Source organism: Siphateles boraxobius, unplaced genomic scaffold (genome assembly GCF_051911475.1).
Source record: "Siphateles boraxobius isolate OS27281-9 unplaced genomic scaffold, OSU_SipBor_1 68, whole genome shotgun sequence".
NCBI classification, from domain to species: Eukaryota; Metazoa; Chordata; class Actinopteri; order Cypriniformes; family Leuciscidae; genus Siphateles; species Siphateles boraxobius.
In genome coordinates, this window is record NW_027509195.1 from 9,809,455 (window position 1) to 9,836,479 (window position 27,025).

At 37.5% G+C, this 27,025-nt stretch overlaps 1 protein-coding gene across 2 annotated transcripts in view; it reads right to left on the reverse strand.

The window, feature by feature from the left end:
• The window catches only part of ephb2a (eph receptor B2a), an 88,889-nt gene that overhangs the window by 5,358 nt on the left and 56,506 nt on the right, over window positions 1-27,025 (reverse strand). For both annotated transcript variants that reach the window (XR_013197005.1, XM_077214627.1), the window contains exons 4-12: window positions 12,979-13,134; window positions 10,902-11,237; window positions 5,615-5,739; window positions 5,194-5,356; window positions 2,934-3,042; window positions 2,507-2,571; window positions 1,653-1,775; window positions 1,083-1,330; window positions 58-273 (exon numbers count right to left, since the gene is read on the reverse strand). Coding sequence is in view for 1 of the 2 variants with exons in the window: in XM_077214627.1 (XP_077070742.1) it covers window positions 58-273; window positions 1,083-1,330; window positions 1,653-1,775; window positions 2,507-2,571; window positions 2,934-3,042; window positions 5,194-5,356; window positions 5,615-5,739; window positions 10,902-11,237; window positions 12,979-13,134 (1,541 nt within the window). In the remaining variant the exon portion in view is untranslated. The remainder of the gene's footprint in view (window positions 1-57; window positions 274-1,082; window positions 1,331-1,652; window positions 1,776-2,506; window positions 2,572-2,933; window positions 3,043-5,193; window positions 5,357-5,614; window positions 5,740-10,901; window positions 11,238-12,978; window positions 13,135-27,025) is intronic.

Below are 27,025 nucleotides of genomic sequence, written 5' to 3' on the forward strand. Positions count from 1 at the left end.
ATTAGCACGTAATATTAGGTCATATCAGGCCATATGACCCACTGAACACACACTCACCAGGGCACTTGTGTATGTAGGATCTGACGTGTCATCTTCCAGAAAGCGAGAAAGCCCAAAGTCAGATACTTTGCAGACTAGATTGCTGTTAACCAGTATGTTGCGGGCAGCCAGATCGCGATGTACGTAGTTCATGTCACAGAGGTATTTCATGCCAGCTGCAATGCCACGCAACATGCCGACCAACTGAATGACAGTGAACTGGCCATCATTTTGCTAAGAGGATATACAGAGAATACAAAAGTATATAAATTATATATATATATATATATATATATATATATATATATATATATATAATTACTTTTAAAAGGATAAGGATAAGGATACACATATATTTGTGTGTATAAGGATACACATATATTTCTTCTGTACATTAAGGAAGGCATTTCTAGCATTATAAAATCAGTCTTTCTAGCAAAACATCTTTGTTCTGTGAGCTTGTGTCACAATCTTGTGGAAAAACATCTAGAACTTAGTCCAGCTGTGCCTCTATGCAGACACATCTGGGTCCTGCCCAATGGGATCCTGGGTCAGCTAAAATCAGCAGAAGGACAGGTGGCATCACACATTATGAGATAAAAAGCTGAACTGAATAGATTTTTGGAAAATGTAGCCAAAAATATTATTAAAAAAATGCTGCCCATAAGGTGCACTCACGTTTTTTTTGTCACGGAAACAAATTTAAAATGTACAAATCATGTACACTTAAAATGTAATGAAGATACCAGCCATATCAGTGTCCAAAATAATACAATATATTTTATTCTACATTGAGTGGGTCACATCACAGACAAATGTTACTGTCACTGGACAACTTAACTTGTGGAGTAAATCAATGATGGTTAACTGTGAAAAGAGCATTTTTAAAATGGCAAAAAAAGGTCAAAAACTTGCACTTTGAAACCCATTTTCAAAAGTTCACGTTTTCAGTCACCCAAAACACCGTTGTCGTGTAAATGAACGGCCAAAACGCATAAAAAGTTTTACGTTTATTGGTTGAAAGCAGTGTTGTGAAAACTTACCCGAAGGAAGGAGTCCAGTGATCCGTTCTCCATGAATTCAGTAATGATCATTACTGGAGTGCTCTTGGTCACCACTCCCTCCAGGTGGATGATGTTGGGATGGTCAAACTGCCCCATGATGCTGGCTTCGCTCAGGAAGTCCCGCCGCTGCTTCTCAGTGTAGCCTGATTTCAGAGTCTTGATGGCCACCAAAATCTCCCTCTTCCCAGGAAGCCTGAGATTACCACTACACACCTCTCCAAACTCACCTAGACAGTTAACCCATATATAGACCAGTTGATTACACCTCAGGAAATTTAACATAAAATTCAATTAGATGAATATAATTAAATTAGCAGCCTGGTTTACTAAAACTTTGTTGCTCCTTTAACAATAATTAAAGATGCGAACACATCAAGAGCTCCAGGCTTTTAGCTGGATTGTAGCTGCTTTCTAATTAACGGTTGATTTGCTTATATGCATTCGACTAACTAGATGAGATGCAAAGATGTTGGTTAGACTGCAAATCAGCACTCTATGCAATTCAGGCATATTAAAATATTCCTAATTGATGTGAACAGTGACATTCACCTGCACCAATAACTTGCTCAATTTTCACACAGGTCACGTCTATTTCTTTGGCAAACTCGCGCACTGCCTCATTGGGATCCTCATATGTGAAAGGATCAATGTAGATCTTCATTCCTGGAGACACTTAGAAACAGAAACAGGAGCTGCAGCAGCAGATGCAGATGCAACAGAAATATATGGCCTATATTGTAATTTATATTTCAATGATTCTTGATAGATGAGGTGGGACAAACATAATTTGGCTAAATAACAACATTTCTACTTTAAAATCAGATCACCAAAATGTCAACAGAAATGTACAACTTATTTTTATCTTCTTATTTTAGCGTAATTACAACACTACATTTATATATTATATTATGTGCATGTTTCCACACTGTCACAAAATAGTATATAAATAAATATTCAAAAATAAAATACTTTTTCCCCACTGCTGTAGCCTGTTTTGTTCCATATCTCAAGAATCATTGATGTATAGTTCAATTATTTAAATAATTAAATAAAATGTGATAATATTATAATAAACATCAGTAAAACATGACACTGGCTCACATGGTGAACAAGCTAATAAAGTGGGAGCATGCAAGCACTTCTGGGAGAGGACATGAAGCACAAATGATTTACCATACCAACACCATATGAACCCATTCCAATACACTGCAGTTCCTAAAGCGGCATTGTGTGGTAAAGATCTTCAAATTGTAAGTAAAGTTGTGCTGTGATTTCAATGTTTATGTGTGCTGTGCAGGCAGCCTGCTGTTTTCATTTAATGATCTGAGTCTTGTTTAAAAAAATCAAGTAAATATTATAAGCACAAATGAAATATTCCATATATGTCTGAATGGTTTACTCACTGTGGCCGCTGGTGTAATGCTGAATCTTGTCAGTGTATTCAGACTCTGTCCTGTCACTGCCTCTCCTGATGAGACCCCAACAGGAAGAGGAAGTCAGAAGAAAAACTTTCAAGCACTTTGAAGCTCTTTCTCAGTTTATAAGTGAAAGAGGAAATTAAACATCTGTTCAGTTTTAATTGATTCCAGATCATGATAGATAGATAGTTTTATTTAATGCCATGTCAGCATCTAAGGCTATTTTCATGGCAAAAATGTAATTACAAAAATACAAATATCATATAAATACAATAAAACCAAAATGTCATATTATAAATCCAAAACATTTTCAGGCATAATCTTACTAAATAAGTCCTTAAGTCAAACAACTTCATAAAAGAGCATTCTACTTGTATTGTATCCAGATCATGATGATTACCAACAGACTCACCGATTACAGACGATAATGAGCACAACCACAGCGATGAGAAAAACAACACCAGCAGCCGCAGAGCCTATAATGAGGGGCAGTTTCTCCTGCAGGCTGGTGTTATACTCGTCTTCAGATGTACACATGGCAGACACAAAATCAGAACAGTTAGGCAGAGTTTTCAATCACAAAAGTCTATAACATTTATTTTTTTATATAAATAAAATAAAACAGACCTGCAGGAAACATTATAATTTCTCATGCTTTAACCAAGTACATTTGAGGTTCTCCCACAATTTAAATATGAACTTTAACATTTGAAATGCAGGGGTATTAATCTAAATGTTGGCAAATAATCAAGGTACACATACAAAATATTTGGGCTCTGTAAGATTTTTTTCAAATGAATATTTTTTCTGCATTTATTTAATCAAAAATTCAGCAAAAATGTGATATTTTTGAAATAATATAACAAAATAGAAACTTTTCTATTTTAAAATGTAATTTTCAGCAGCTATTACTCCAGTCTTTGGTGTCACATGGTCCTGTTGAAAACAGATGTGCTGCTTAATATATTTGAGGAAAATGTGATACATTTTTTCCTGGATTCTTTGATTATTTGAAATATTTTTTTGTAACGATGTAAATGTCATACCAAATTTGATCAATTTAATGCATCCTTTGCGGAATAAAAGTGAATTTTTTTTTAAAAAAACTCTTACTGAGCCCAACCTTGCAATGGTAGTGTATACTTTTGCTGCCACATTTTATATCACGGTGTTGTTGAATTCTTGATTCTGATTGGCTGACAAACATTCTTAAAGGTGCAGCATGCAATCTCCCAGAATTGTTGTTGAACACTCTTGATATCTGAAATCAACCCAAACAAACCCACCCCCCTCTCTTCATTGCTCCGCCTCCAAAATTCACAAACACTTTACTACCCGCACCTAACCGCCTCACTCCGAGCTGGTCTCAAACCCCGGACTTCGGCATGCAAGACTGACGCGCTAACAAGGACGCTAAACGCCGAATTCTCTAGTTTAGCATCACTAGCTAGCCTCTGTTACACAAAGGATCGTAAAAATTCCGTCATAATTTATTATTGCCGTCATTTTAAATTTCATATTTTAATGATAATAAGCCATTCAATAGCCTCGATTTTTATTGACATTTTCATTTTTATACACAAACTTACAGGACTTATAGGCTAGATTGTGCATTAATTAATTTATGAAGAGAAAGTTGAAGTGAGACTCTGGGTCACTTTTCAGGTTTCATCATGAATATTTGTCCAATATATCACAATAATCTTTGGGCTTTGTTACTTTTGATATGGAAAAAAGTCTCAGCTTTCAAATTCTGTCCATTTTATCACAAAATTCAAACAATAAATGCAATTTTGGCACTCTTTATGTGGCACAAGAGATCACTAGCGTCTCAGTTCAAGCGAAGTGCGAGTGAACGCGACCCTCCCTTCCTCTTTAGTTACAGAACGAAATAAACAAATGAACATCAGAAAATACGTTGAAAGATACAGTCCAACTTACCAAAATCCATATCATGTCTCTCATGTAATCGCTCTCATACGCAGAAAGAAGTCAATAAAACATAGACAGTAAAACAGCTTGTAGTAACTCAGAAAAGCCATTCTTGATAGTCAGCAAGAGCGCACTCGCTACCAAGAGAACAGGAGTGAAATTGACAGTTACAAGTTACAATCAGATCACCCTCGTTGTATCTGTGAAAATGACAGACGGCTGTCAGATTTTTCCATCAGTGCTAAAAAAATTCCATCAATGACTTTCAAAGGTCTTTCTTCAAATCTCCCTCTTGCTCACGCTCTCTCCTCTGCCATCATACGCCCCCTAATGCTCATTGGCAACAAGGTCCGACAACTTTTCAACAGCATTTTTGAAAAATAGCTTACTGCACCTTTAAGTTGTTAAATCATCTTCAACGATCGTCCTGGCGCCGGCTCTGGACATGTCACAGAATCTTTTAATGCTCGTCAGATTAATATTGGAAATAAACAGCATGCTGCGAAGGCATGGCAACTGGCTCATGATTCTGGCTTTGCCATTGGGACATAAATCTAAAGTTATCCTCCAACTGACTACGGTTAATGTCATTTCAGAGACAGGAAAGCAGTATTTGCCAGACTGTGGCACCTTATTAACTATTGACAATTTCATTGACTTGAACATAAATAATCAGACTACTATTTAGGAAAGTAAAACAGCAAAATGTTTAGTTTCAAAAGCTTGTTAAAGTCCAATACCTTCAGTCATTGTTTGGAAGAACATCTTTCCACTGAAACGTCCAAAGCCCGCCACTGTTCGGGCCCGTACCTGGAACACGTAGATGGTCCCCTGCTTCAGGCCACGGATAACTGCAGTGTTAGTCTGACTCCGCAGCAGAGAGGAGTTCGACTCCGCCATATACTAGATTTAAACCAAAGATCAGCGATCATCATAAAATAAAAGCCATTCAGAAACCTACTTTAACATTTAGAATTATAAAATGGTGCATATTCTTTAAAGAAAAACAATAACTCTAACAGTGTAAATTAACTAAATTAATTACAAGAACAGAACAAATACATCCCAAGTAATTGTTTATTGCTTTAAAGTTCACCTCAGTTTAAGTTCATTTAATGTTTTATTTTTTGAGAGAAGAGGATCATGTTCAGTACGTATTACCTTCTCATAATATTGCAGCTCATAGTCCAGAATGACCCCATTGGGCTGGTCTGGCTGGGACCAGGACAATGTGATACTGTCCACAGCTCGACTGACCTGATGCATAATTGACACAGCAGATGGAGCTGTAGAGAGGATGATGAAACAAAGGAAACAAATGAGAAATATATATACAGTAGCTGGATACATAAAGTGTAGGAGTTCATTTGAGAATCTTTTCATGAAAAATGAGCTCATAATAAAGAGTGGTTCTCAATCCCGACAGTGTTTCGATCACCACACAGGATCGCAGCCAAACCAAGGAAACTCTCTAACTTAATAATGACTTTCATTAAAAACATTAAAATTGATACACTCTATGATTTTTAATAGATCATTAAGGAAATTACTTAGATTTTCATGATTAATTTTAATGAACGATTATGTTCGATATGTTTTATACAATATGTTTGGGGTGCAGCAAGATTTTTTTTAAATAAATACTTAATTTAGCAAGGACGCATTCAATCGATCAAAAGTGACAGTAATATTTTTCTAATGTTACAAAAAATGTCAACTTTAAATAAATGCTGCTATTTTTAACTTTCTATTCCAAATGCTTAAAAAATAAAATCTGTTTCCTCAGATACATTAAGCAGCATCTGTTTTCAACATTGATAATAATAAGAGATGTTCCTTGAGCAGCAAATCAGCATATTAGTATGATTTCTGAAGCATCATGTGGCACTGAAGACTGTAATGATGGTGAAAATTTAGCTTTGCCAACACAGGAATAAATTATATTTGAAAATTCTGTACATTAAAATAGAAAAGTTAAATTGTACTTTAAAATATTAAATTGAAATAATATTTCACAATTGTACTGTTTTTACTGTATATTTTTATCAAATAAATGCAGCCTTGGTGAGCATAAGAGACTCATTAAAAAAAAAAAGATCAAATCAACCCTACATCTTTGAGTGGTTGTGTATCTTCTAAACAGAACCCCTGAAAAACCTTAGATAATAAATGAAGTGAGTTCACTATTTTTGACATCTGGAATGCGCAGCAACAGCATACACATTTCTGCGTAAGGACAACACCATTTCCAACAAAGATCAGCTATAATGTCTATAGTTCTGGAGCTAGAGCTCACATGCTAACTGGCCTCTGCGTAGCACTCACAGTTCCCTGGCACCCGTGCCGTTTTGGATATAGAGGAGCCATTATATCAACTGCAGCTTCAGACTGACTACTAACTGGAAAGAAAGACTCTGGAAGCCCATGTAACACTTCATTATCATTTACAAGCCTTAAGAAGCTAAAAGACAAGCGTGAAAGCTGGCAAACACTATGGCTGCTGATAAAACTGCACTCATGGTTTAAAGATCAAACAAATCGCAGTGCCTTAAAGCCAACTGATGCCTTATACATGAAGGTTGCTCCTGGCATGCTTGCTTGGGTGTGTAGGGAAGAAAGTGATTTTGTTTATATGCCAAATACTGATTCCCCAGACATGCGTGATAAAATATAATAGGTAAGACAATATCTCTGCGTTTTAAGAACACTAATTTTAATCATTTTTAAAATAAATTGGTCAAATAAATGACACTGATACTCTATGTGTGCCATCTCTGTATAATGGTAGCTCTTAAGCACAAAGAAAGATGTTTTATACGTTGTATTTATAGTTGGCATAAAGTTGATGGTTGATTGCTCAGAGAGTTTGAGGCCTAAGGTTGTTATGCGTTCTCTGTTGCCGATCAGAGCTCAGGAAAATTAAGCTCACAATGTTGTGTAAAAAATATGTCTTGTGCTATTTAGTTTCTCTGTAAACTTCGATCCTGAGCTTTGATTAAGTGTTTTTCCATGCGCTAGTTTCGATGGGCTCTGTGTCTTGATTTACTGCGCTGAATGGTGGGATGGTGTGTGAGGAGGATGGGACTGTTGAGAAGTTGAGCGTGCCATTGTGTATTTTGGAGAGATTCATCCAAACAACACTAGGAAAGACAGATGTGATTAGACTAGCACTCTAAATAGGAAGACGAACCATTTCAAACAATCACAAAATGAAGTTCCTCAGACGCATGTAACTTTTTCACCCTCATAATTTGTAAATAAGCTGATGACAGGACTGCAACTTGGGTCATTATTAAAAACAAACCAGTCAAATTGTCATCATTTACTCACCCTCACAACTTTTAAAACCAGCATGACTTCAGTTTAATAATAAAAAGTGAAATTTAGTGGAATGTTCAAGCTGCTCTTTTTCATACAATGAAACTATGAACGGTGACCACATCATTCAGAAATCATGCTAATATAGTGATTTGCTGCTTAAGAAACATTTGGTAACACTTCACAATAAGATTTCTTTAGTTATCATTAGTTACTACAGTAGTTAAAATTAACTAAGAATGAACAATACTTCTACAGCATTTATTAATCTTATTTACTGTTAATTCTAACATTTACTAATACATTATTCAAATCAGAAGTTGTTAATGGACTGTGTACTAACATGAACAAACAATGAATGATTTTTATTTTTATTAACTAACATCACCATTAAGAAATGAGACATTGTTGTAAAAAGTTACCAAACATTTCTTATTATTATAAAAAAAAATTGACGATTATTTGATTAATAGAAAGTTCAAAATAACAGCATTTATTTCAAATTCAAACCTTTTGTAACAATGTAAAAGTCTTTTCTCTCACTTTTGAAATCTTATTGACTTTTTGATCAATTTAACGCATCCTTGCTGATTAAAAGTATTAATTTCTTTTAAAAAGTATCTTACTGACCATAACCTTTAATCAGTATTAAATATAAAACTCATTGGACTAAAATGACAACAACAACAAAAATGCTAATATCCTTTGAATTATTTTTATTCTAAGCACCCATGGTTTGTATAACACTCTACAATATTTCAAAGGAAATGCAGTTTCTAAAGTTGAATAAACCCAGAGCGTCTGGAGAGAATCCCCCACAGGTATGTGGCTATAAAATAGAGCAAGTCATAATATATGAAAATAAGTTCTCTCGGTTTGATGAGGTGATCGGTTTTCCAAAGAGTCTGCAGTAAGTGGTACTTCATCATTCCGCTGCTCTCTTTGACTGCAATTTATGAGAAATACAAGTAGTACTCTCTCAGTGAAAAACATAAATTCATATGTGCTTGCAGTATTCTGGAGGAGAATAAGAGGAACCGATTACGAGCATTTCCATCTGAAATGGATCTCAGAATCATTATTTTCTCCACAAGAATTTTCACTGTGGGAACTGACAAAGTAATTTCCTTGTTGATCGCAACTTAAAACAATGTAGATTTGACATTAATGGGAATACCTACCAGTCTAATGTTTCTAAAATGGATGTTCATATGTTATCAAGAAACATGTTTTATATATATATATATATATTCTAGAAATTCCTTCCCTTACAGTTACATATCTAAAATCAAAACAAAACAAAAAGAAATAATAATAATAGTTTCCTTTTACTGTTTTATTTACTTTTAGGACCCTTCCTAACTTTACTCACATTTCGTGCATTTAATAAAAACCATTAGCTTGTACTGTACGTTTGTCAGAGAAACATTATTAATAAATCCCTGAGAGTGGGAGGACGTTTATAGTTCCTGAGTGCTGTGTAAACCCGTGGCTGTTGAGCTCATGCTTAGGCTCTGGTTGAGCAGCCGGTCCTGGCATTGTCCCCTCTCTCTGTGTTTTGGGGACGCGGGTGGTGTGAGGTGGATTTTTGTCTTTTAATGGCAGCAGTGAAGCAGTAATGTGGACTGACAGGCACACCGGTGGAGCCCCAGCCTCCAGTGATAGGGCCAGCGAGTTCACTGCAGCAGAGCCGGGGGCCGGGCTCTCATTAAAATGCTCTATTAAACACTATTATGTTCCTTTTGAACTGGCTCTTTTTGACTGACATTTAAAATCCTTGTACAGAGCAATATGATTGTTGTGGACTAGCTTTCAGTCCTCTGATAAAATTGAAGGAACATGAGAAGCCTGATCAGGTGAAGATAAAAATATGCAAACACATCAGTTTCATGATGAAGTCCTCTAATACTCAAAGCAGCAGGGAAAAACAAAAAACTGGGCAACATGAATAGTGAGACTCACAGAGATACTAGTGTGTGACTACAGTCTGGTGATGTGCAATACAACATATTTACAAAATCAGCAGGGATCTAGAGATGACACTAGACAAATGTAGATCTAAAGATGATTTTGGATCAATAGTTCAGGGATTTTCAAATTTGTATCTGAGGACCCTCAGGGGGCTGAAAGTTCAATAGGGGTCAGTAGAAAGGTAAAAAAATAATAGAAATAAAATAAATACAAATAAAACATTTACAAAAATTTGATAGTATTACTGTTTTTAAACTAAATACTAGCTGAAATATATTATATGGAATATAAAATAAATAATATATTATATTATATATTTTCCAGATCATATTTTGCACATATTTATACAAATATATATTACACATTTATATATAGTATGCATTACATATAATATAATATATTATACACACACACACACACATATATATATATATATATTTATATACGCATCTGATACATGCATATTTTTAAATTAATTTTAATAACATATTTTGAATATATATATATATATATATATATATATATATATAATATAGTATAATAAAATAGCAAGAATTGTATAATTATTTATTAAATATATGGTTTTAAACATTTATTATATTTATTAATAATATAAAATATAAATAGGTCTTTTCACATTTAAATATTTGGCTACTTTAATATTTACTTTTACTATAACTATTATTACTGTTATTTTACAATCATTTTTGGAGGTCGATGGCATCAAAATGTTTGAAAACCCCTGAACCAGTCGACCTTACTATTCAGCTTCAGTCCATTCCTGCTACATAGTCTGTCTACTATTGCTTTCCTGTAGCTCAAACAGTGCCGCGCTTGCAAAGCCAAGGTCATGGGTTTGATTCCCAGGGAAAGCAAGAACTGATAAGAATGTAAATGTGTACCTTGAAATGCAATGTAAGTCGCTTTGGATAAAAGCGTCTGCCAAATGCGTAAATGTAAATGTATTACTGCTGCTGCCTGCCGCTGCTCAGTGTATTTTATCCGTATACTAACTTCCAAAAAAGAAAAATAGCAGGAAAAAAAGCGAAATAAAAGCTCCTGAAATTCAAGGTCAAATTCAGCCCACAGCAAGTTGAAAACATTTCGACAATGAACATAATCGGTCTCAAACTGTAACCGGAGTTTACTGCTGTCTTACCAGCCTGGTTTGTGGTGATGTTGACAGCGGTGAACTGAGGCGAGAAGGGACTCTGGTCAGACACTCCATTCACAGCCTGGATCTCAAAAGTGTACTGTGTGTGGGCCAGCAGGTCACTGATATGGACCCGTGGATCGGTCAGGCCCAGTTGGCGAGGCACGAACTGCACGTTGTCACCGCAGCGAGTGCATGACCCTCGACCCGAACCGCAGCTCTTGCAGATGATGTTGTAGACCACATCCTGTCGACCTCCGCTCTCCTTCGGTGGATCCCACTCCAGCCGCAGGGAGGTCTCGTTCACGCTAGAAATCACTCTATGGGGCGCAGACGGAACCGCTGTGGAAAGAGAAAAACGCTGCCTCATCAGCAGGTCCGTGCTTTATCGGGACATGAGTTTAATTAAACACAAGCCTAGGAATTCTTGGATTATGTGGTGTAATGTGCAGGAAAAATATGTGAACCCTTTGAATTTGTCTTTGAAATTTGATCTGATCATCAAGTCGCAACAATAGCCTACCTAAAGTCCCCCTAAATTAGGCCAACGTGATGTAAAGTGACTTTACATGTCCTGTCCCATGTTTCTTTCCCCTCACAGTCTGACTTAAGCACATTCTAACTGCTTCGTCTTGCGTCTTTATGATCGGATTTTCCCTTATTCACAAGCCTATTATCATCATTCCTTTAAAAAAAGAAACTGGATCAAAGTAATCTCCGCTTTCTAACAAGCCACATTAAAGTAACAATTTCATAATGGGTAATGACAAGAGATGAAAAGAGAAGTAGTTCATTGTAATGTAAAACAAGAGTTAAAGAGAATAATGTTCTCCTCCCTCTATTCTGGACACAGTGCAGCAGTTCAGATTACTGACAGCGTAGAGCACTACTCCACTATTCACACAGGCTCACCCTTCCTAAAAGAACACAGCATTATGCAAATCTCGACGGGTCTATCTCGCTGCTCGCCGAGTTACAGCAACGAAGGAATGTTCAGTGAGTTACGCATACATTTTCATTTGCTGCACTTAACTGAAGGTTTAAAAAGGGCAACCACATACAAAAATGAAAAGACAAATGACTGCCTATAAGAGATCAAGCAAGTCTCCTGTAAGTTATTTTTCTGAGTAGGGATGTCAAAATGACCGGTACTCTGTGAATGAAGTTCACTACTAAAATAAAGTAGTATTTGGCAATAGCAGTGTTTTTATAGTATAAACTTAATTCAGTACTTGAGGGGTGTCGGGTTGATTAAAAGCATAAAACTGCTTTTAAATATGCTCATATGTGTATTTGAGCCAGTGCAATATGTCTTAAAAAATGCAATGTAAACTGTAGCTTAATAAACCAGCCACTGTCTATTATATAATTAATATATATCAAATGGCAATAATAATATATAATAATAATAACAACAAATATTATTATTAATGTAATTACATTATTATATAAGCATTATATATAATAATTATTATAAATAACACTATTGTTGTTAATATTAATAAACAACAACAATAATAATGATCTTTATTACTAACTATGCACCAATAATAAAATTATGCCTGACAAGTCAATAATTATTTTCATCTTATTGATTATCAATAAATGACAGCTATTAAAATTCTATAATATTCTGTCTAAAAATATATATAAAATAAAACACTAAAAACTCAAATCAATCCATTTAAATGCTACAATTGAATCACAACATACAGTATGAAAAATGTATTGTTATTAAATTACTATTTTTAAATGATTAACTACAACTGAATGTAAGATGATAGCAAAAGTAAACTAAAACAACAACAGGAAACGAGCAGCACATTTAAATATTAATAAAGATAAAGATAAAAACTGTAATATTGGTCAATACTTATATATTTTTTTTTAAATCTGTAATATTGGCCAGTAACCAATATGGTTATACTAATACTGATATATCAGGCATCCTTATTTATTACCATCTGTACTGTGAAAAATCCTATTTCTGAGTGCTTTGTAGATCAAAGCCTATCTGATTTTCCCAATAGAGAGTAAAAAATCACTAAAAAATAACATAAAATAGCATAAGAGAATGACATACTGGTGCATGGCATCTGTAGAGGGTCAGAGTCGGTACGGTAGTATCCACTGCGGCAGATACAATTGGTGGCACCCTCGTTGGTGGTGCGGCTGTTGATGGGACACTGGAGACATTGCTGGTCCCCTTGAGAGGCTTTAAAGGACCCAGATGGACAGGCTGCATTAAGAAAGGTAGAGAAAGTTTACTAAAGTGAATAGCAAATCAGAATAAACAAGTAAATAATTTAGGGATTGAAGTTCATTTTTGTTCCTTTGAAGATCTATCACACATACATAAATATCTGGAGCTCACATTAATGTCTCCCCACAGGCACATTTTCTTATAAAATAGCCATCTTTATATTTCTGTTTGGAATCGAAGAGAAACATAGGAAGGAAGTGAAAGCCCGCATAATGCCGTCTGATGGGCCTCCAGTGCAGTTTTGAAGCTTTATCTCGCACTGATAATCTTTTGTTTGGTACACAAAGAGCCGAATGGCACTCGGATATATCTGTGGAATAAACTAACAAAGACCTTGTTAAATCACAGCACAGCATTTTCCTGCTGACTAGTCTTACTGAAAACAAAATGCAAATGGCCTTGTGCTATTCAGAAGTAATTCTTTTTTAAATTAAGAATTTAATTACGTTTTTTGAAAGCTTTCTTTTAATAAGGTCTGTACTGTATATTTAGGCAATGGTTATTCTTCAACTGCTTCAGCAAGAATCTGTGTTGCCGAAAAGAGATGTATACATGATAATCCATATACTGTACAATTCATAAACAGACTAACTCTTAAACTTTAAAATCCCACCATTCAAATAAAAAATAACAGCAGTAGAGGAATAATAGCAGTTTCAAAAGATCATATCATATAATATTTTTAGTGTACTATATTGATGTCATGTTGTATTTATTTTAAACCTTTCATTTATCTTCCAGGGCATCTCAGTCTATAATCAACTTTTATTATATATTCAGTTTCCAATTTCTGAACAGAATCAAATGCAAATAACATTTTATAATACTTTCCTTCTGATTTTAATATTTACATGTGAATGTACAGTAACAAGTTAAATTATTTAATGAAATATTTTGGTAAACAAATTATTCACCACACTGAAATCAAAAATCATAAAATGTAATTACACATGTGTTTTATGGGCATAACTCCAGCTTGTTAGCTAATGTTGCAAGCTATCTGCATTGAGAGTATGACGAGGAGCAGCAGATAGTGCGAGAAGTTATTGTTATGACAACCATACATGCAAACTGATTTTCTGAAAGTATTATTTGCTGCTCAAGAAACATAGCTATTAATACCAGTGTTGAAAACACCTGTACAGCTTAAAGGCCATGGTGCAGGTTAAACACCTCTGTCGATTAATGGGTACATAAAGCAGTCAAGATATGTATATAAAGTTAGAAATGTCTCCAAAATGGTGTTAAAGTCCAGTTTTTGTACTTTTTGGTAAGTGACGGTTATTTTTTACGCAACTCGGCGATGATGTCACATGAGGTAGACGTGGTGGATAGCCTCACCCTTTCTCAGCTACTAGAATTAGCTCTAGCACTGACTCTGGCGTCTAACTGGGATGAGGAAGAGGTGGCGAGATCCACAGTTAACATTTATGATGATCCGCAGCCATATAATTAATAAATAAATGCATGGTCAGAGGAGAATGACTGGAGAGTTGTTGGAGTGTCCTGGGGCCTCATTTATAAAACTGTGCGTAGGATCCTTACTAAAAGTGTACGTGCGCCAGAAAGCCAAAAATGGCGTACTTCAAAAAAATATTCAGACTTATAAAACCGTGCGTATGCCGGAACCTGCGCAGAATTCACTTTATAAATCCCAGTTAGCGGAAGATTGTGCGCACATGCGACTCCTCCCCGAAACAACCATATATGGAGCTTACGCCTAGTTTTACTATGCATATCCTCATCTGCATATCATTTGCATATGATTATTCATCCACGTGATAACATGTTTAACGGTACAAGACATTAGGAAAATATGAAATGCGGATGTGCCGTCACATTAGTTACATTAATAAAAATCATTTAGTAGCCTATCCTTGCCTTGTTTTTGAATAAATAAATCAAATAGTGTAAAATACATTTTGAAGAAAGTTTTTCTCAATCTTTTTCACTGGCCAAAGAGTATTTTTAATTGATTTATGTTTTTAATGGAAACAGATAGACCTTGTTGTGCATTATTAGCTGCACGAAACTATTTTCTCAGACAATCTGCTATTATCATGATAAGTGCCAGAGGAAAAGTGTTCGAAAGAATTGCATCCACAACAAATATTTCTATTTATTGAATATAAACTTCTACCAGTAGCCTAATGATTTCATGTAATTTAAGTGTTTAACTCCATTAATCAGAATGGCATATTTAATCTAAATCTTTACAACAGAAGTAAAACAAAGTTTAAATCATTCTTTTATTTATTTAAACTGTTATTGTGAACATGAACTGTATTTATGATTAGGACTTATAATGAAGATTTACGGTTCGTTTTAGATGCGCTATGCTATTCACTAAACGGCCCAACGCGAAATTATATTTGTATTATCTTTCTGTATATGTATAATTTTCTTTAGATTTTCTGTCTAATGCTTTCTGTACACCTAAAGACTTTCAAAAGATTTAGAAAAGACTTTATAAGATTATGAGCTCACATCTAAAGACTTGGGTTCACAGTTTTTAGTCTCAGACTAAAGACTTGCGATAATATCAAACATGTTTGATATGAAAGACTAGAGAAAGACTGGCATAAATCGGGTTGCCGACTGCAGATTATCACCTCACATTTAACGATCGAGATGACGTGAGTGCGCCGAGACTCCAGTAAGATTCCTAAAGTCTGCCGGTCTTTAGTCTGGGACTGTGAAAATCCTTTGGTGTACGCCCGGCATAAAAGTGACCAAAAAGACGTAACTCCAGCTCACCATCGGTGTCGCCAAACAAACTTCGCGTCGCGTGCATATCATAGACAGATGTGCAAAATTTCCCGTCAAGTTTGTTTTTATAAATCACAACTTGTGCGTCGGAAGTGGCGTACGCCTCTTTTTTTGTGCGTACGCAATGGTTATAAATGAGGCCCCTGGTGAGTTGCTACCATTTAGAAACACAGCAATGACCGCTTGAGCTAGTAGTCAATGAACAGCAGTCCATACAATACAACTTTTTCTTTTTACTGTCAGTGAATAGCATCGAGTGAAAGTCAATGTTTTCTTTATACATAGTGACTAGGGCTGTAACGATACGCGATATAAAATCGAAATCGCGATACTCAGGTCCACGATCCTGTATCGCGATGTGAGAAGGCAGAATCGCGATCACACCCCTTCCAACTCCCAGAGTTATCCTTCCTGTCCAGAACCAGGGCGCTTGAATTTCGGCGCGGGTATTGCGCATAATTCTAATCATTCCCGCAGGTCTCCCATTTATAATGTGGGAAATTCCCGCAATCGTAATCCACACAGATAATAAAATAAAATCATTCTTTTAACAACTTTCTTCCAGACGCAATTTCACAAACAGCGTGAGTGTTCAGCGGTGCCGCGCGTCTTCTATCTCTTCTCATAATGTTTTGTGCAAGGCAGGCATCAAGCGCTGCGGCGATAATACACACTCGCGTTTTGGAGTCGGGACCATAGACTGTAAGGTCGGGACATGACGGAATATTCACTTGCACAATCGGGCCAGCAGTGCATCGTGACTGAATTCTTTTTAAGTCTTACCAGTTTAAACATTCAAGCGATTTTAAACTAATCAGTGCTCGCGCGCTCTCTGAGATTATTTTCTATGCGCACATTCATAGAAAATCCGCCTCAAAAACAGCTGGCTAGTAACTATTTTTCGCGGATTATATTGCTTTAACACGCAAAATTGTCAATTTCGGTCTTTGTGAGTAGGCTATACTCTAAATAGGCTATAGTCGGTTTTGTCTTTAATAAACATAAAACGCATGCCAGTATAATGAACACAGGATCCGTGCACTAGCTCTTAAAGTGACGGCAGCCATATGTGTCTGTCATTAATTTTGTTGTCAAAACAACAAAAGATGGCTTTAAGTTAAAGGAATCAGGATTAATAGCCTATGTATTTAATTTATTCAGGACTAAAATACTACCCAGTGTTATTTTCCATTTGATTACTTTATTCAGTATCTGTATATAAATACTAGTGTTAGACCTATTCAAAAACTTTTCTCTTTAATTGTCTTTATTTGTATCTTTATTCTATTGTATTTATTTGTGCTACTTTTTTCAATTTAATTAAACAATTTAAATCAAGCTTCCTTGTGATGTGTAAATTCTTAACAACAATAGGCTATTACCCCATTGTAAAAATGCAATGAGCGCAAACATTTAGGCAAGATAAATGTAATAATTTTGTTTGGAAAAAATGCCCCCCCTTTCTCCCCTCAAACAAAAAAAATCCCCCCCATGAGAATCATCTAAAGGGTTAGATGCCCCCCCCCCTCCTCCCCCCCTCCCCTCCCCTCAGGCCCATGAGAACTACCACATCTTTAAATTACTATTAGTATTATTTGAAGTTAACATTATAAAATAGCCTACGTAGACCTACACCACAAAACTAGTTGAGGATAAATTATTTAAAATTTGGCAATTTCAGCATTATGGACGTGAAATTTGCAGCCAAAACTTGAAATATAAATTCTCAGAAAGTGCATTAAATTAATCCTCAATTGACCGGCAACACGTCCAACATGCAGATGCATATTACGGCACCATCCCGAAATCAATTTAGTTGGAGTACAGAACACAGCCCAAAAGCAGCAGCCTACACTGCCGTATAGTATAATAATTTGCATAGTTATTATTGTTCTTTGGTGTTTAGATTATACAGGTTTTTCCTAATGTTATTTAATAAAAATACCGGTATTTTTTTTCTTCTCTCAAAATCTCTTTTTTTCACCACAAGCCCCGCCCCCTCAACCCCCGCCCCCGTGATAGAATCGCGATACGAATCGAATCGTGGGTCAAAAATCGTGATACGAATCGAATCGTGGGTTTGGTGTATCGTTACAGCCCTAATAGTGACAGTGATTATGTCGATGGCTCAGATAAGTACCCTAAACTTAGTCAGAAGATCTATAAATAGAAGGTATATTATGCTAGCTATGGACTAGCTTGACAGTCCCACCTGTGAACCCCTAGTGTTTATTTCTAAGCTTTTACCTTTTTCTCCGGTGAAAATGTTGTTTTCAAACGTAACGTTAGCCGACGCCGAGTAGGCTGGTCATGTCTTCAGTGTGATTATTGTTGATTGTGCCAACTAGTTTTCCTTGTGATTGATTGTCATTGACACCGTCAGGCTTACCGGGAGAGGGAGTGAGTAGTAACCCAGATTGCACAAGTCTATGTGATGTTTACATCTGGAAGACGTATTTTTAAGAGTGTTTGCTCATCTGCAATACGTCTATAGGACGTTTCCTGTCAGATATCAAATAGACTTTTAGAAGATGTCAGTTTAACATGCATTCTAAATCATTACTTCTTAAAGACATCTTCTAAATGTCTATTTGACATCTGACAGGAAACGTCCTATAGACGTATTGCAGATGTTTTAACACTCTTAAAAATACGTCTTCCAGACGTAAACATCACATCAAATAGACTTGTGCTATCTGGGAAGCATCTGTATCGCTGTGTTTGGCAGGTGTCTGTGTGGGCGGTGTCGTCCCATGGAAACTGTGGTGGAGAGCTTGTGTTGTAGGGAGGTGAGCGCGTTTTTGTCGCTGGTCGAGGACCTCGCCCCGCGGCCAGCAGATGTAATGTGCCTAACGCAGCATCCTGGATTTGAGGCATGCTGCCTGAATCCGTTTGTGCTACACAGAGCATACTCACACTTCAGACAGGAATTTACCATGACGATGATAAATTAAAATACAAAAACTACTCGAAGACACTGACTCACGACCGCTCTTACTGAATACCAACCTACTCAGCACTGAGCTGACACAGAGCACACATACAACTCCTTCGTGTGACGAAAATGACGCGATGCTGAAAAAAAGCGGTTTTTACGAGCAGTCAAAGAAACGCTCACTTTATCTACTAAATTGGTGCCCTTATGTTGTTTTAAAACATTTTAAATCCTGCATTAACTTTTCATATAGTATATTCATACCAGGTTATGTATTAATTTAGATTTTTTTTATACCTGCAAGATGCCCTTTAATACTTTTGTGGAAACTATGATACCTGCTAATAAAAAAATAATAATAATAAAAAAAAAAATTCAGGATTCTTTGATGAATAGAAAGTTCATCAGCGTAAAATGTAACAGTAAATGACAGATTTTACATTTTTGGGTGAACTATCCCTTTATAAGTAATTGATCCTAGCAGCTGAAAATGTGACATTGCCTACTTAGATTTTTAGTGAATACTCGGGACATACATAAGCCTACCTCATGAAACTGGGACTCTTTTGGGTGAATCAGAGCGTTAACACATTCATAATTTAGAATATACTTAAAGTCCCCCTGAAGTCAATAATTGTATCCCTTAAAACTCATCTTTGATCACCAAAATGACATATTTAATGTTTTCTTTTCTTGAAAAAAATGTTTTCTTCATGCCTTAAAATAGCTTGAATATAACCCCACACCCTTGCCTCATTTAGTATACGCTGTTCTATGAAAATGATAATTATCCCCGCCTCCACTCACTCACTCCAGCTCAGAGATCCACTCGTTGATCTGATTGGTTACAAGGTAGTTTATGATGTCAGAAACACCAGCGATTCCAAACCGTGTTTTTGAGACTGTCTTTTGTTCACTGCAGTTTTAAGGAGAAAATACTCAGCAAAGGTGCTGACTTATGAATTTGCACATGGTTTGTCTTAAAGCATATTTAAAACACAACATAGACATATAAACATCAAACGCTTGATTTTCACCACAGGGAGACAAACAAAACCTACACCATCCTGTCATGTGACTGCAGATAATATGTTAAAGTCATGCAGTTTTTTGACAAAATAAAAACTCGCACATTTTCCCACAGACAGCAGGACAGACAGCATCCTTTATTTGCTCACACCAAATTAGTCAACAGCTGCCTCATCTGCCCCTCGGCCAAAATAACCTCCACGCACACAATAATACAAGCGTTTGTACCACACAGAAATAGCCCACTGACTCTTGACACTGAAATAAATCAAAGATTGAGGGTAGATGTAATATGAATCACATATCATCTGCAGGTGCAAAGCAATCAACACTTACCAAGAGCAAAGTGTGTTCTAGGAAGTACAATGAAACTCATTCTATTAGCCTAATACCCCAAATGGCTTTGAAAGTAAAACATTACTCTTGGCTGGCGCTCTCAGCCTATGATTGATGACAGAACATTCTCTTTCTGCCAGAAGGAATATAAGGCTTACACACTCACACATCACAGTGAGTTAGAGCGGTGGACGTGGTGAATGAGGTGTTGGTTACAGTTGAATGAGGCAGAGTGGGTGTGAGTGACAGTGTACAGGAGTGGAATTAAATCTGTGGTACCACAGGGCTCCACAATAGAGATTGTGCTATGCAAGAGGGAGAACGACAGAAGAACAATATCCTGGCGTCATATTAGATGTGTGTGCCAAGTGTACTGTACATGACTAGAGTATTTAAGTAGGCGCTAATGGAATTCTGGGAGAAATTGATTAAAGACCTTTATGGCTGCGCACATTTTTTATAATATTACAGATCTGTTTATCTTCATTCCTGTGAATAGTTGTGCTCTTTTATTATGACTATGAGGCAGATTTTAGAACAGGGAAATCACTGTAAATACTTCATAGCCTTGGTATAATAGTTTATCCTTTGGTGAAATACATTTCCATGTCTCTTAAACACAAACTTATTTAAAGGTGAGTAATTTTCTCAATGTTAAAATACTTTCTACCATGTCTTCTTAAATGCAGAGACAATCGGTTTATGCTTGGAATCCAGACTTGTTTGAGAATCCAAACCAGCCCAATCTTGCTCAAGCAATACCGTGAGTTTGGGGTGGGACTATCCGTTTAGCAGACCAATGGAAGATGAGGTGAGTGTTCGCAATCATTTTTTTTTTTTTACAGTTTCATTTGGCGATGTCAATACTGGTTGTTTTAGGATGGTGGATTTAGTGAACTTTTTCAACCGATTCTGTCACATTTTGTTTTAATGTCAGCCATGCTTCATGTCTTTTTCATGTGATTCCCTGTTAGTCATGTGATCCTGCCATGTGTTCTGTGTTGTCATTGGTTCATTGATCACAGTTGTCCCTTGTCTAGTCATTAGTCTTGTGCCCTCATGTTTGCCATGTGTCTTTGTGAAGTATTATTTCACTGTAACCACTATTGGTAAGCTTGAGGTTCATGTTCACGTTTCTGCTTTGAGTTTCATGTCACGCCATGCCTTTGTTTTATGTTTGATCACGTTTTGGAAATAAAACTGAACTTGAGTTCTCATCTTAACTTGCCTTCAGTGGACTTCATAACATTACAGAATACTTGACCTACAACCATGAACCCAGCAGTTTGTCTCCTACGACTCCGTCAAGGAGACCTCACCATAGAGGACTATGTGGTGAAGTTTTTTTTTGAACTCTGTCACCTGGTGGACTTTGTGGCCCTCAAGGACATTTTTAGGGTGGGTTTGAATGAGCCCGTTTGCTCCCAGCTCCCTGGATTCATCGGTCTCTTGCACAATATATAGACTATGCCCTGTTATTGAGCGGTTCCTCATTTAATGTGGGTTTTGCGGAGGAGGAGCCCAGCAAACCCGCAGTGTCAGCCAAGCCTGAGTCTCTTCATGTCATGCCTGCTGAGCCTGAGCCTCTTCACGTCAGGCCTGCCGAGCCCAGAGACTGTTCACGTCATGTCTGCAGAGCCAGAGACTGTTCACGTCGCGTCTGCCGAGCCAGAGACTGTTCACGTCATGCCTCCTTGGCCCCTTGAACTGTCAGATATGAACAGCATGGCTCCGTCCTGGCCCATTGCAATACCAGCTCTGTCTACGCTCCACGGCCCAGGTCCGCCCACGCTCCACGACCCAGCCCCGGCATTGCCATGTCCTGGTCCCGTTCCTCTGCACGGGTCTGGCCTTCCATTCCTCCCTTTTTTTGGTTTTGTTAGAGGGGGGGATATGTCACGTTTTGTTTCATGTCAGTCATGTACAATGTCTTTGTCATGTGATTCCCTGTAAGTCATGTGATCCTGCCATGTGTTCTGTGTTTTCATCGGTTCATTGTTTCACTGTTCACAGGTGTCCCTTGTCTACCCATTAGTCTTGTGTATTTAAGCCCTCATGTTCGCCACGTGTCTTTGTGAAGTATTGTTTCACTGTAACCACTATTGGTAAGCTTAACGTTCATGTTTATGTTTCTGCTTTGAGTTTCATGCCATGCCATGCCTTTGTTTTATGTTTGATGACGTTTTGGAAATAAAGCTGTACATTCGGGTTCTCACCTCAATTTGCCTTCAGTGGACTTCATAACATTACAGATTCATGTGAGTGAACTGAATCAAAAGATTAATTTAATTGATTTGTTATGTGAGCCTTAAGGTGGAGTTATCCACTCATTTCAATTGGTTTCCGCACAATCGGGAATGTCATGCAAAATGTTTCCCCATGCTGATTTTCCGTCGGGTTCAAGTTTTTCATGGAAATTCGCCACAATTACCAACAGAATGCTTGTTTTGAAAGCGACTTATATGTGAATGTTCAAACATCACTTTTTTTTTGCAGATATCTCACTGAAATTGCACTAATGTGACCACACCTTCACTCTGGGTTACAACCTGTATGTGGTGAGTTTTTGAGTCTTATTGAGTCACTAAATAAATAATTCACTCAACAGAATTGTTCAAAAACACAGAGTCATTTGCATAATGACTGGGTGTCTTCATATTAAAAAGATGGTTGTATGGTTTTATCAAGCTACAGAAAAAGACAAAAAAAGCCTAAATAAATTGATCATGGGTTTCAGAAACATACTTGCATCATTTTAACGTTGTACTAGCAGTTATTTATTTTATATAAATAATTGGGAGAATTCTTCCACCCAAGATTGACTCATATTTCGTACTGAATGTACAACATGCCCGCTTTCATTCAAACACTATTGGTCAGCAGCTTCTCATTCACAAATGGCATGTCCCAGTTTGAGTCTTGTTTAGACATGAAACGCCAACTCATTCATGAACAACACATCCTAATTTATTTCGTTTGTTAATGAGATGTTCTAGTTTGTTCAGTGTTTCCACTTAGAGACGCAAATCACAAGACTCATTTAGTGTATTAGTTCAGTAGGTCCAACCACTGGAATGGTCCTTTACAGTCCGGACTCGAATGCTACTGGCTTGTGCAATAGTCAGTCTTTGAGGGCAGGAAAAACCACCAAAGTAGCAACATACTGTACTTCAAATGGGTGTTACTTATGAGTCAGTGCATGACGACTGAACGAGAACGATGAATTTACTTTAAAAGATTCATTCAAAAACACAGAAACAAATTCTGTAACTCAATACTGTAACTGGTGACAACAAATGTTTTAAAAACATGACAGCTAAATGCCACTGAATTGCATGTAAAATGTATTTTGTAGGTTTTACGGTAAAGGCTTTTTGCATCTCCATAAATCGGTAGGATGAAACAAGCTTACACTATATGACTCCATTGGCTGGTACTTTGTCGCTTCATTAACAAGCTGCTCAGCTAAAAAAACAATTGCGGTTAAGAGTAAAGAAATTAAATCCGCATTTTAGAGAAAAAGGTAAATTCTTCCTCAGACAATGAAGAAACTGACATCACGGGCCTTTTTCATTGACATACATAATTTCATGCAGTAAGATATGGTTGCAGTCTTTTGTAAGCCTTCTCCAACAATTTTCTTGGCCAACTTGAGGCCACAGATGTGTCTGTAACCCTCTTTGGCAAAGCAGGAGGTTGGAGAGGCATTAATATCCATTAGAGATGCCGTGTCAACCTGCTGAACTCATCTCAGGATTCACACAGGGGAGTTCACTTGTTTAATGGGGGTGAAGGACTGAACTCATCTGTGCTATACTGCCTGTCATCTCCATATCAAGGTGAATGAAGAATTTAAGGAGTTACTATGGTAATGAGCCTCTTCTTTGAGCATCCATGTTTCACAAAGCCTTCAAAGGAAGTAGCGTAATTTGTTTTTGAGGATTTTACCTTCCAGTGAAGAACAGATTTTACTATAATATACAACAGTCCTCTACTTCAATTTTGGGGTTTGGGATTTCAAACTTAGCAATAGCAATAGCAACTTTATTTACAACACAAGTTGACCAAAGTGCTTTACAATGTAACAGAACACAAAAAGAGGAAAGAACATCACATAGGCAAAACATATAATAAAATCGTCAAGTCAAGTCATCCTCATTTATATAGCGCTTTTAACAATGTAGATTGTTTCAAAGCAGCTTTTTACAGAGATAAACATATAATTTAAGGTAACAAATCTTCACTGATTAAAAGCTATTGAAAACAGATGTGTTTTGAGTTATCCTTTAAAATCCTGCACAGGATCCATGCAAGGATTTGTACACCAATAACAGTAGTTTAAAATCAATCCTATAGTAAACCGGAAGCCAGTGCAAGGAGATCAGAGTCTGAGTAATGTGTTCACCTTTTTTTATCCCCAATAAAAGTCTAGCAGCTGAATTTTGAACTTTTTGTAAACGAGAAATAGATGACTGACTAATTCCCGTATATAACGCATAACAATAGTCAAGTCTGGATGTCATAGTCAAAGTTTAAAAACTTGCCAAGAACACCCAAATATAATGACCCCCTTTTTTTTAAAATAGTAATAATAAAAAAATTAATATGTACGTTTAGTGCTCGAAAGTTCAGGGTAAGGTTTTTTAAAATATTTTTTGAAGAACCATCCCCTTAATTCCTAAGAAAGGAAAGGACCCCCTGCTTTGCGGCAACTACAGGCCAATCTCTCTTCTTAATGTGGATCTCAAAATTCTCGCAAAGGTTCTTGCACTCCGTATACAACGATTAATGCCCTCCATTATCTCGCTAGATCAGACAGGGTTCATGCAGGGTCGACAGTCTTTTCATAACACTAGACGCCTACTCGACATCATTCACTTGTCAAAAAATTATATCTCGTAGATCGTGGTGTCCCTCAATGCTGAGAAGGCATTCGACAGGGTTGAGGGGGGATATTTGTACTAGGCAATGGATAGGTTTGGCCTGGGCGAAAAAGACTGTTATACTCAGCCCCGACAGCCTTGGTTCAAACTAATGGTACGTTATCACCCCCTTTTCCACTGCGGAGAGGCACTAGACCGGGCTTTCCTCTGTCCCCACTCCTGTTCGCCACAGCGATAGAACCTCTGGCCATCTGGCTGCGTGTGGAGAAGGGATTCAAGGGCATCACACGATTTGTCTTGACATCTCTAACCCTGCCGCCTCACTCCCTGTGATTTTAAATATTCTGGAATGGTTTGGTGCATATTCCGGCTATAAGCTCAACTACCAGAAAAGCGAACTCTTAGCGATAAATTCTCTGGCTAGGCAACTTCCACGCTCGTTATCGTCATTTTAGTGGGCTGATGACGGATTTAGGGGTTTGGGGGTTCATGTTACAACGGCCGTGTCAGAATTGTTCCGCAAAAATTTCTTACCCCGGTTGCAAAAACTGTACGATTTCGACCGTTGGTTGGTCCTACCACTCTCCCTCGTAGGCCGGGCAAACCTGATTAAGACGATTATTCTCCCCAAATTCCTTTATCTGTTCCAGCACATTCCGCTATTCATTTCTAAATCTTTTTTCGACAAGCTAGACCGCGACATCTAAATTTCTGTGGGCCGCCAGGATCTGCAAAGCGATAGTACAGTCACCTAAGTCTGAGGGGGTCTGGCACTCCCTAACTTTAGACGATATTACTGGGCAGCTAACCTGCAAAAACTTTTATACTGGATGAGCGACGATTGTGCCTCACTTCCTGTCTGGGTACACTTGGAGAGGGCAAGCTCACGCCTCCCGCTACGGTTGGCTCTCTGCTCCCAACTTCCTTTGCCTTCAACTTTTGCAGGCACGTGCCCGATTGTATCCCTCTCGCTTAAGATCTGGAGTCAGATTAGGAAGGGTTTAGGGTTACAGGGTCCCTCCGTCTTGACACCACTGCTCCAAAACCATGTCTTCACTCCCCTCGGGGTCAGATTTGGCATTCAGGGCATGGCATAGTAACGGCATCAGTTCTGTTAAGTACCTATATAAGGATGGTATATTTGCATCCTTCACAGTGCTCTCTTCTCTTCACAATTTACCAAAATCTCACCTCTTTTGTTTTTTTCAGATTAGAGACTTTAAGAAAACGTTCCCTCCCTTCCCAATCCGCCCCCCTGAAACCCTGACGGACTCTCTCTTGGCAACAGACCCCGATTGCAGAAAATGCGTTTCTGTACTGTACGAGACACTAGGGTCATCCTCCGCATGCCCTGGTGCCCTCTAAAAGTCGCGTGGGAGGGAGACCTGAACATGACTATTACGGATGAACAGTGGGGCCATGCTCAGGCTATGGTCCACTCTTCCTCCATATGTGCTCGTCATGGACTAATGCAATGCAACATCCTTCATAGAATTCATTACACAAATGCAAGACTGTCTAAGATATACCTCATTGTCCAGGACGCCTGTAATAGGTGCAACCAGTCCCCTGCCAACCACACTCATATGTTCTGGTCATGCCCTAAATTGACAACTTTCTGGATGAACTTCTTTGACACCATGAGTAGAGCGTACGGGCATTTTTGGCATCTCCCCAGATAGTGGACTCCCTGTGGTGCTGAAGTGGCCCCTGATTCTGCTCAACTGCAAGCTTCCCCGCCCCCCTACGCACGACCATTGGGTTAAAGAGGTGCTTGACAATCTGAAGCTGGAGAAGCTCAGATCCTCACTTGAACGGCTCAATTTCAACATTTCTGGGGACGTGGAACCCCTTCCTCAGGCTGGTTGATTCCCTTAACGTGTCCCCTGATCTGGAGGTTTGAACCCCAAAACTT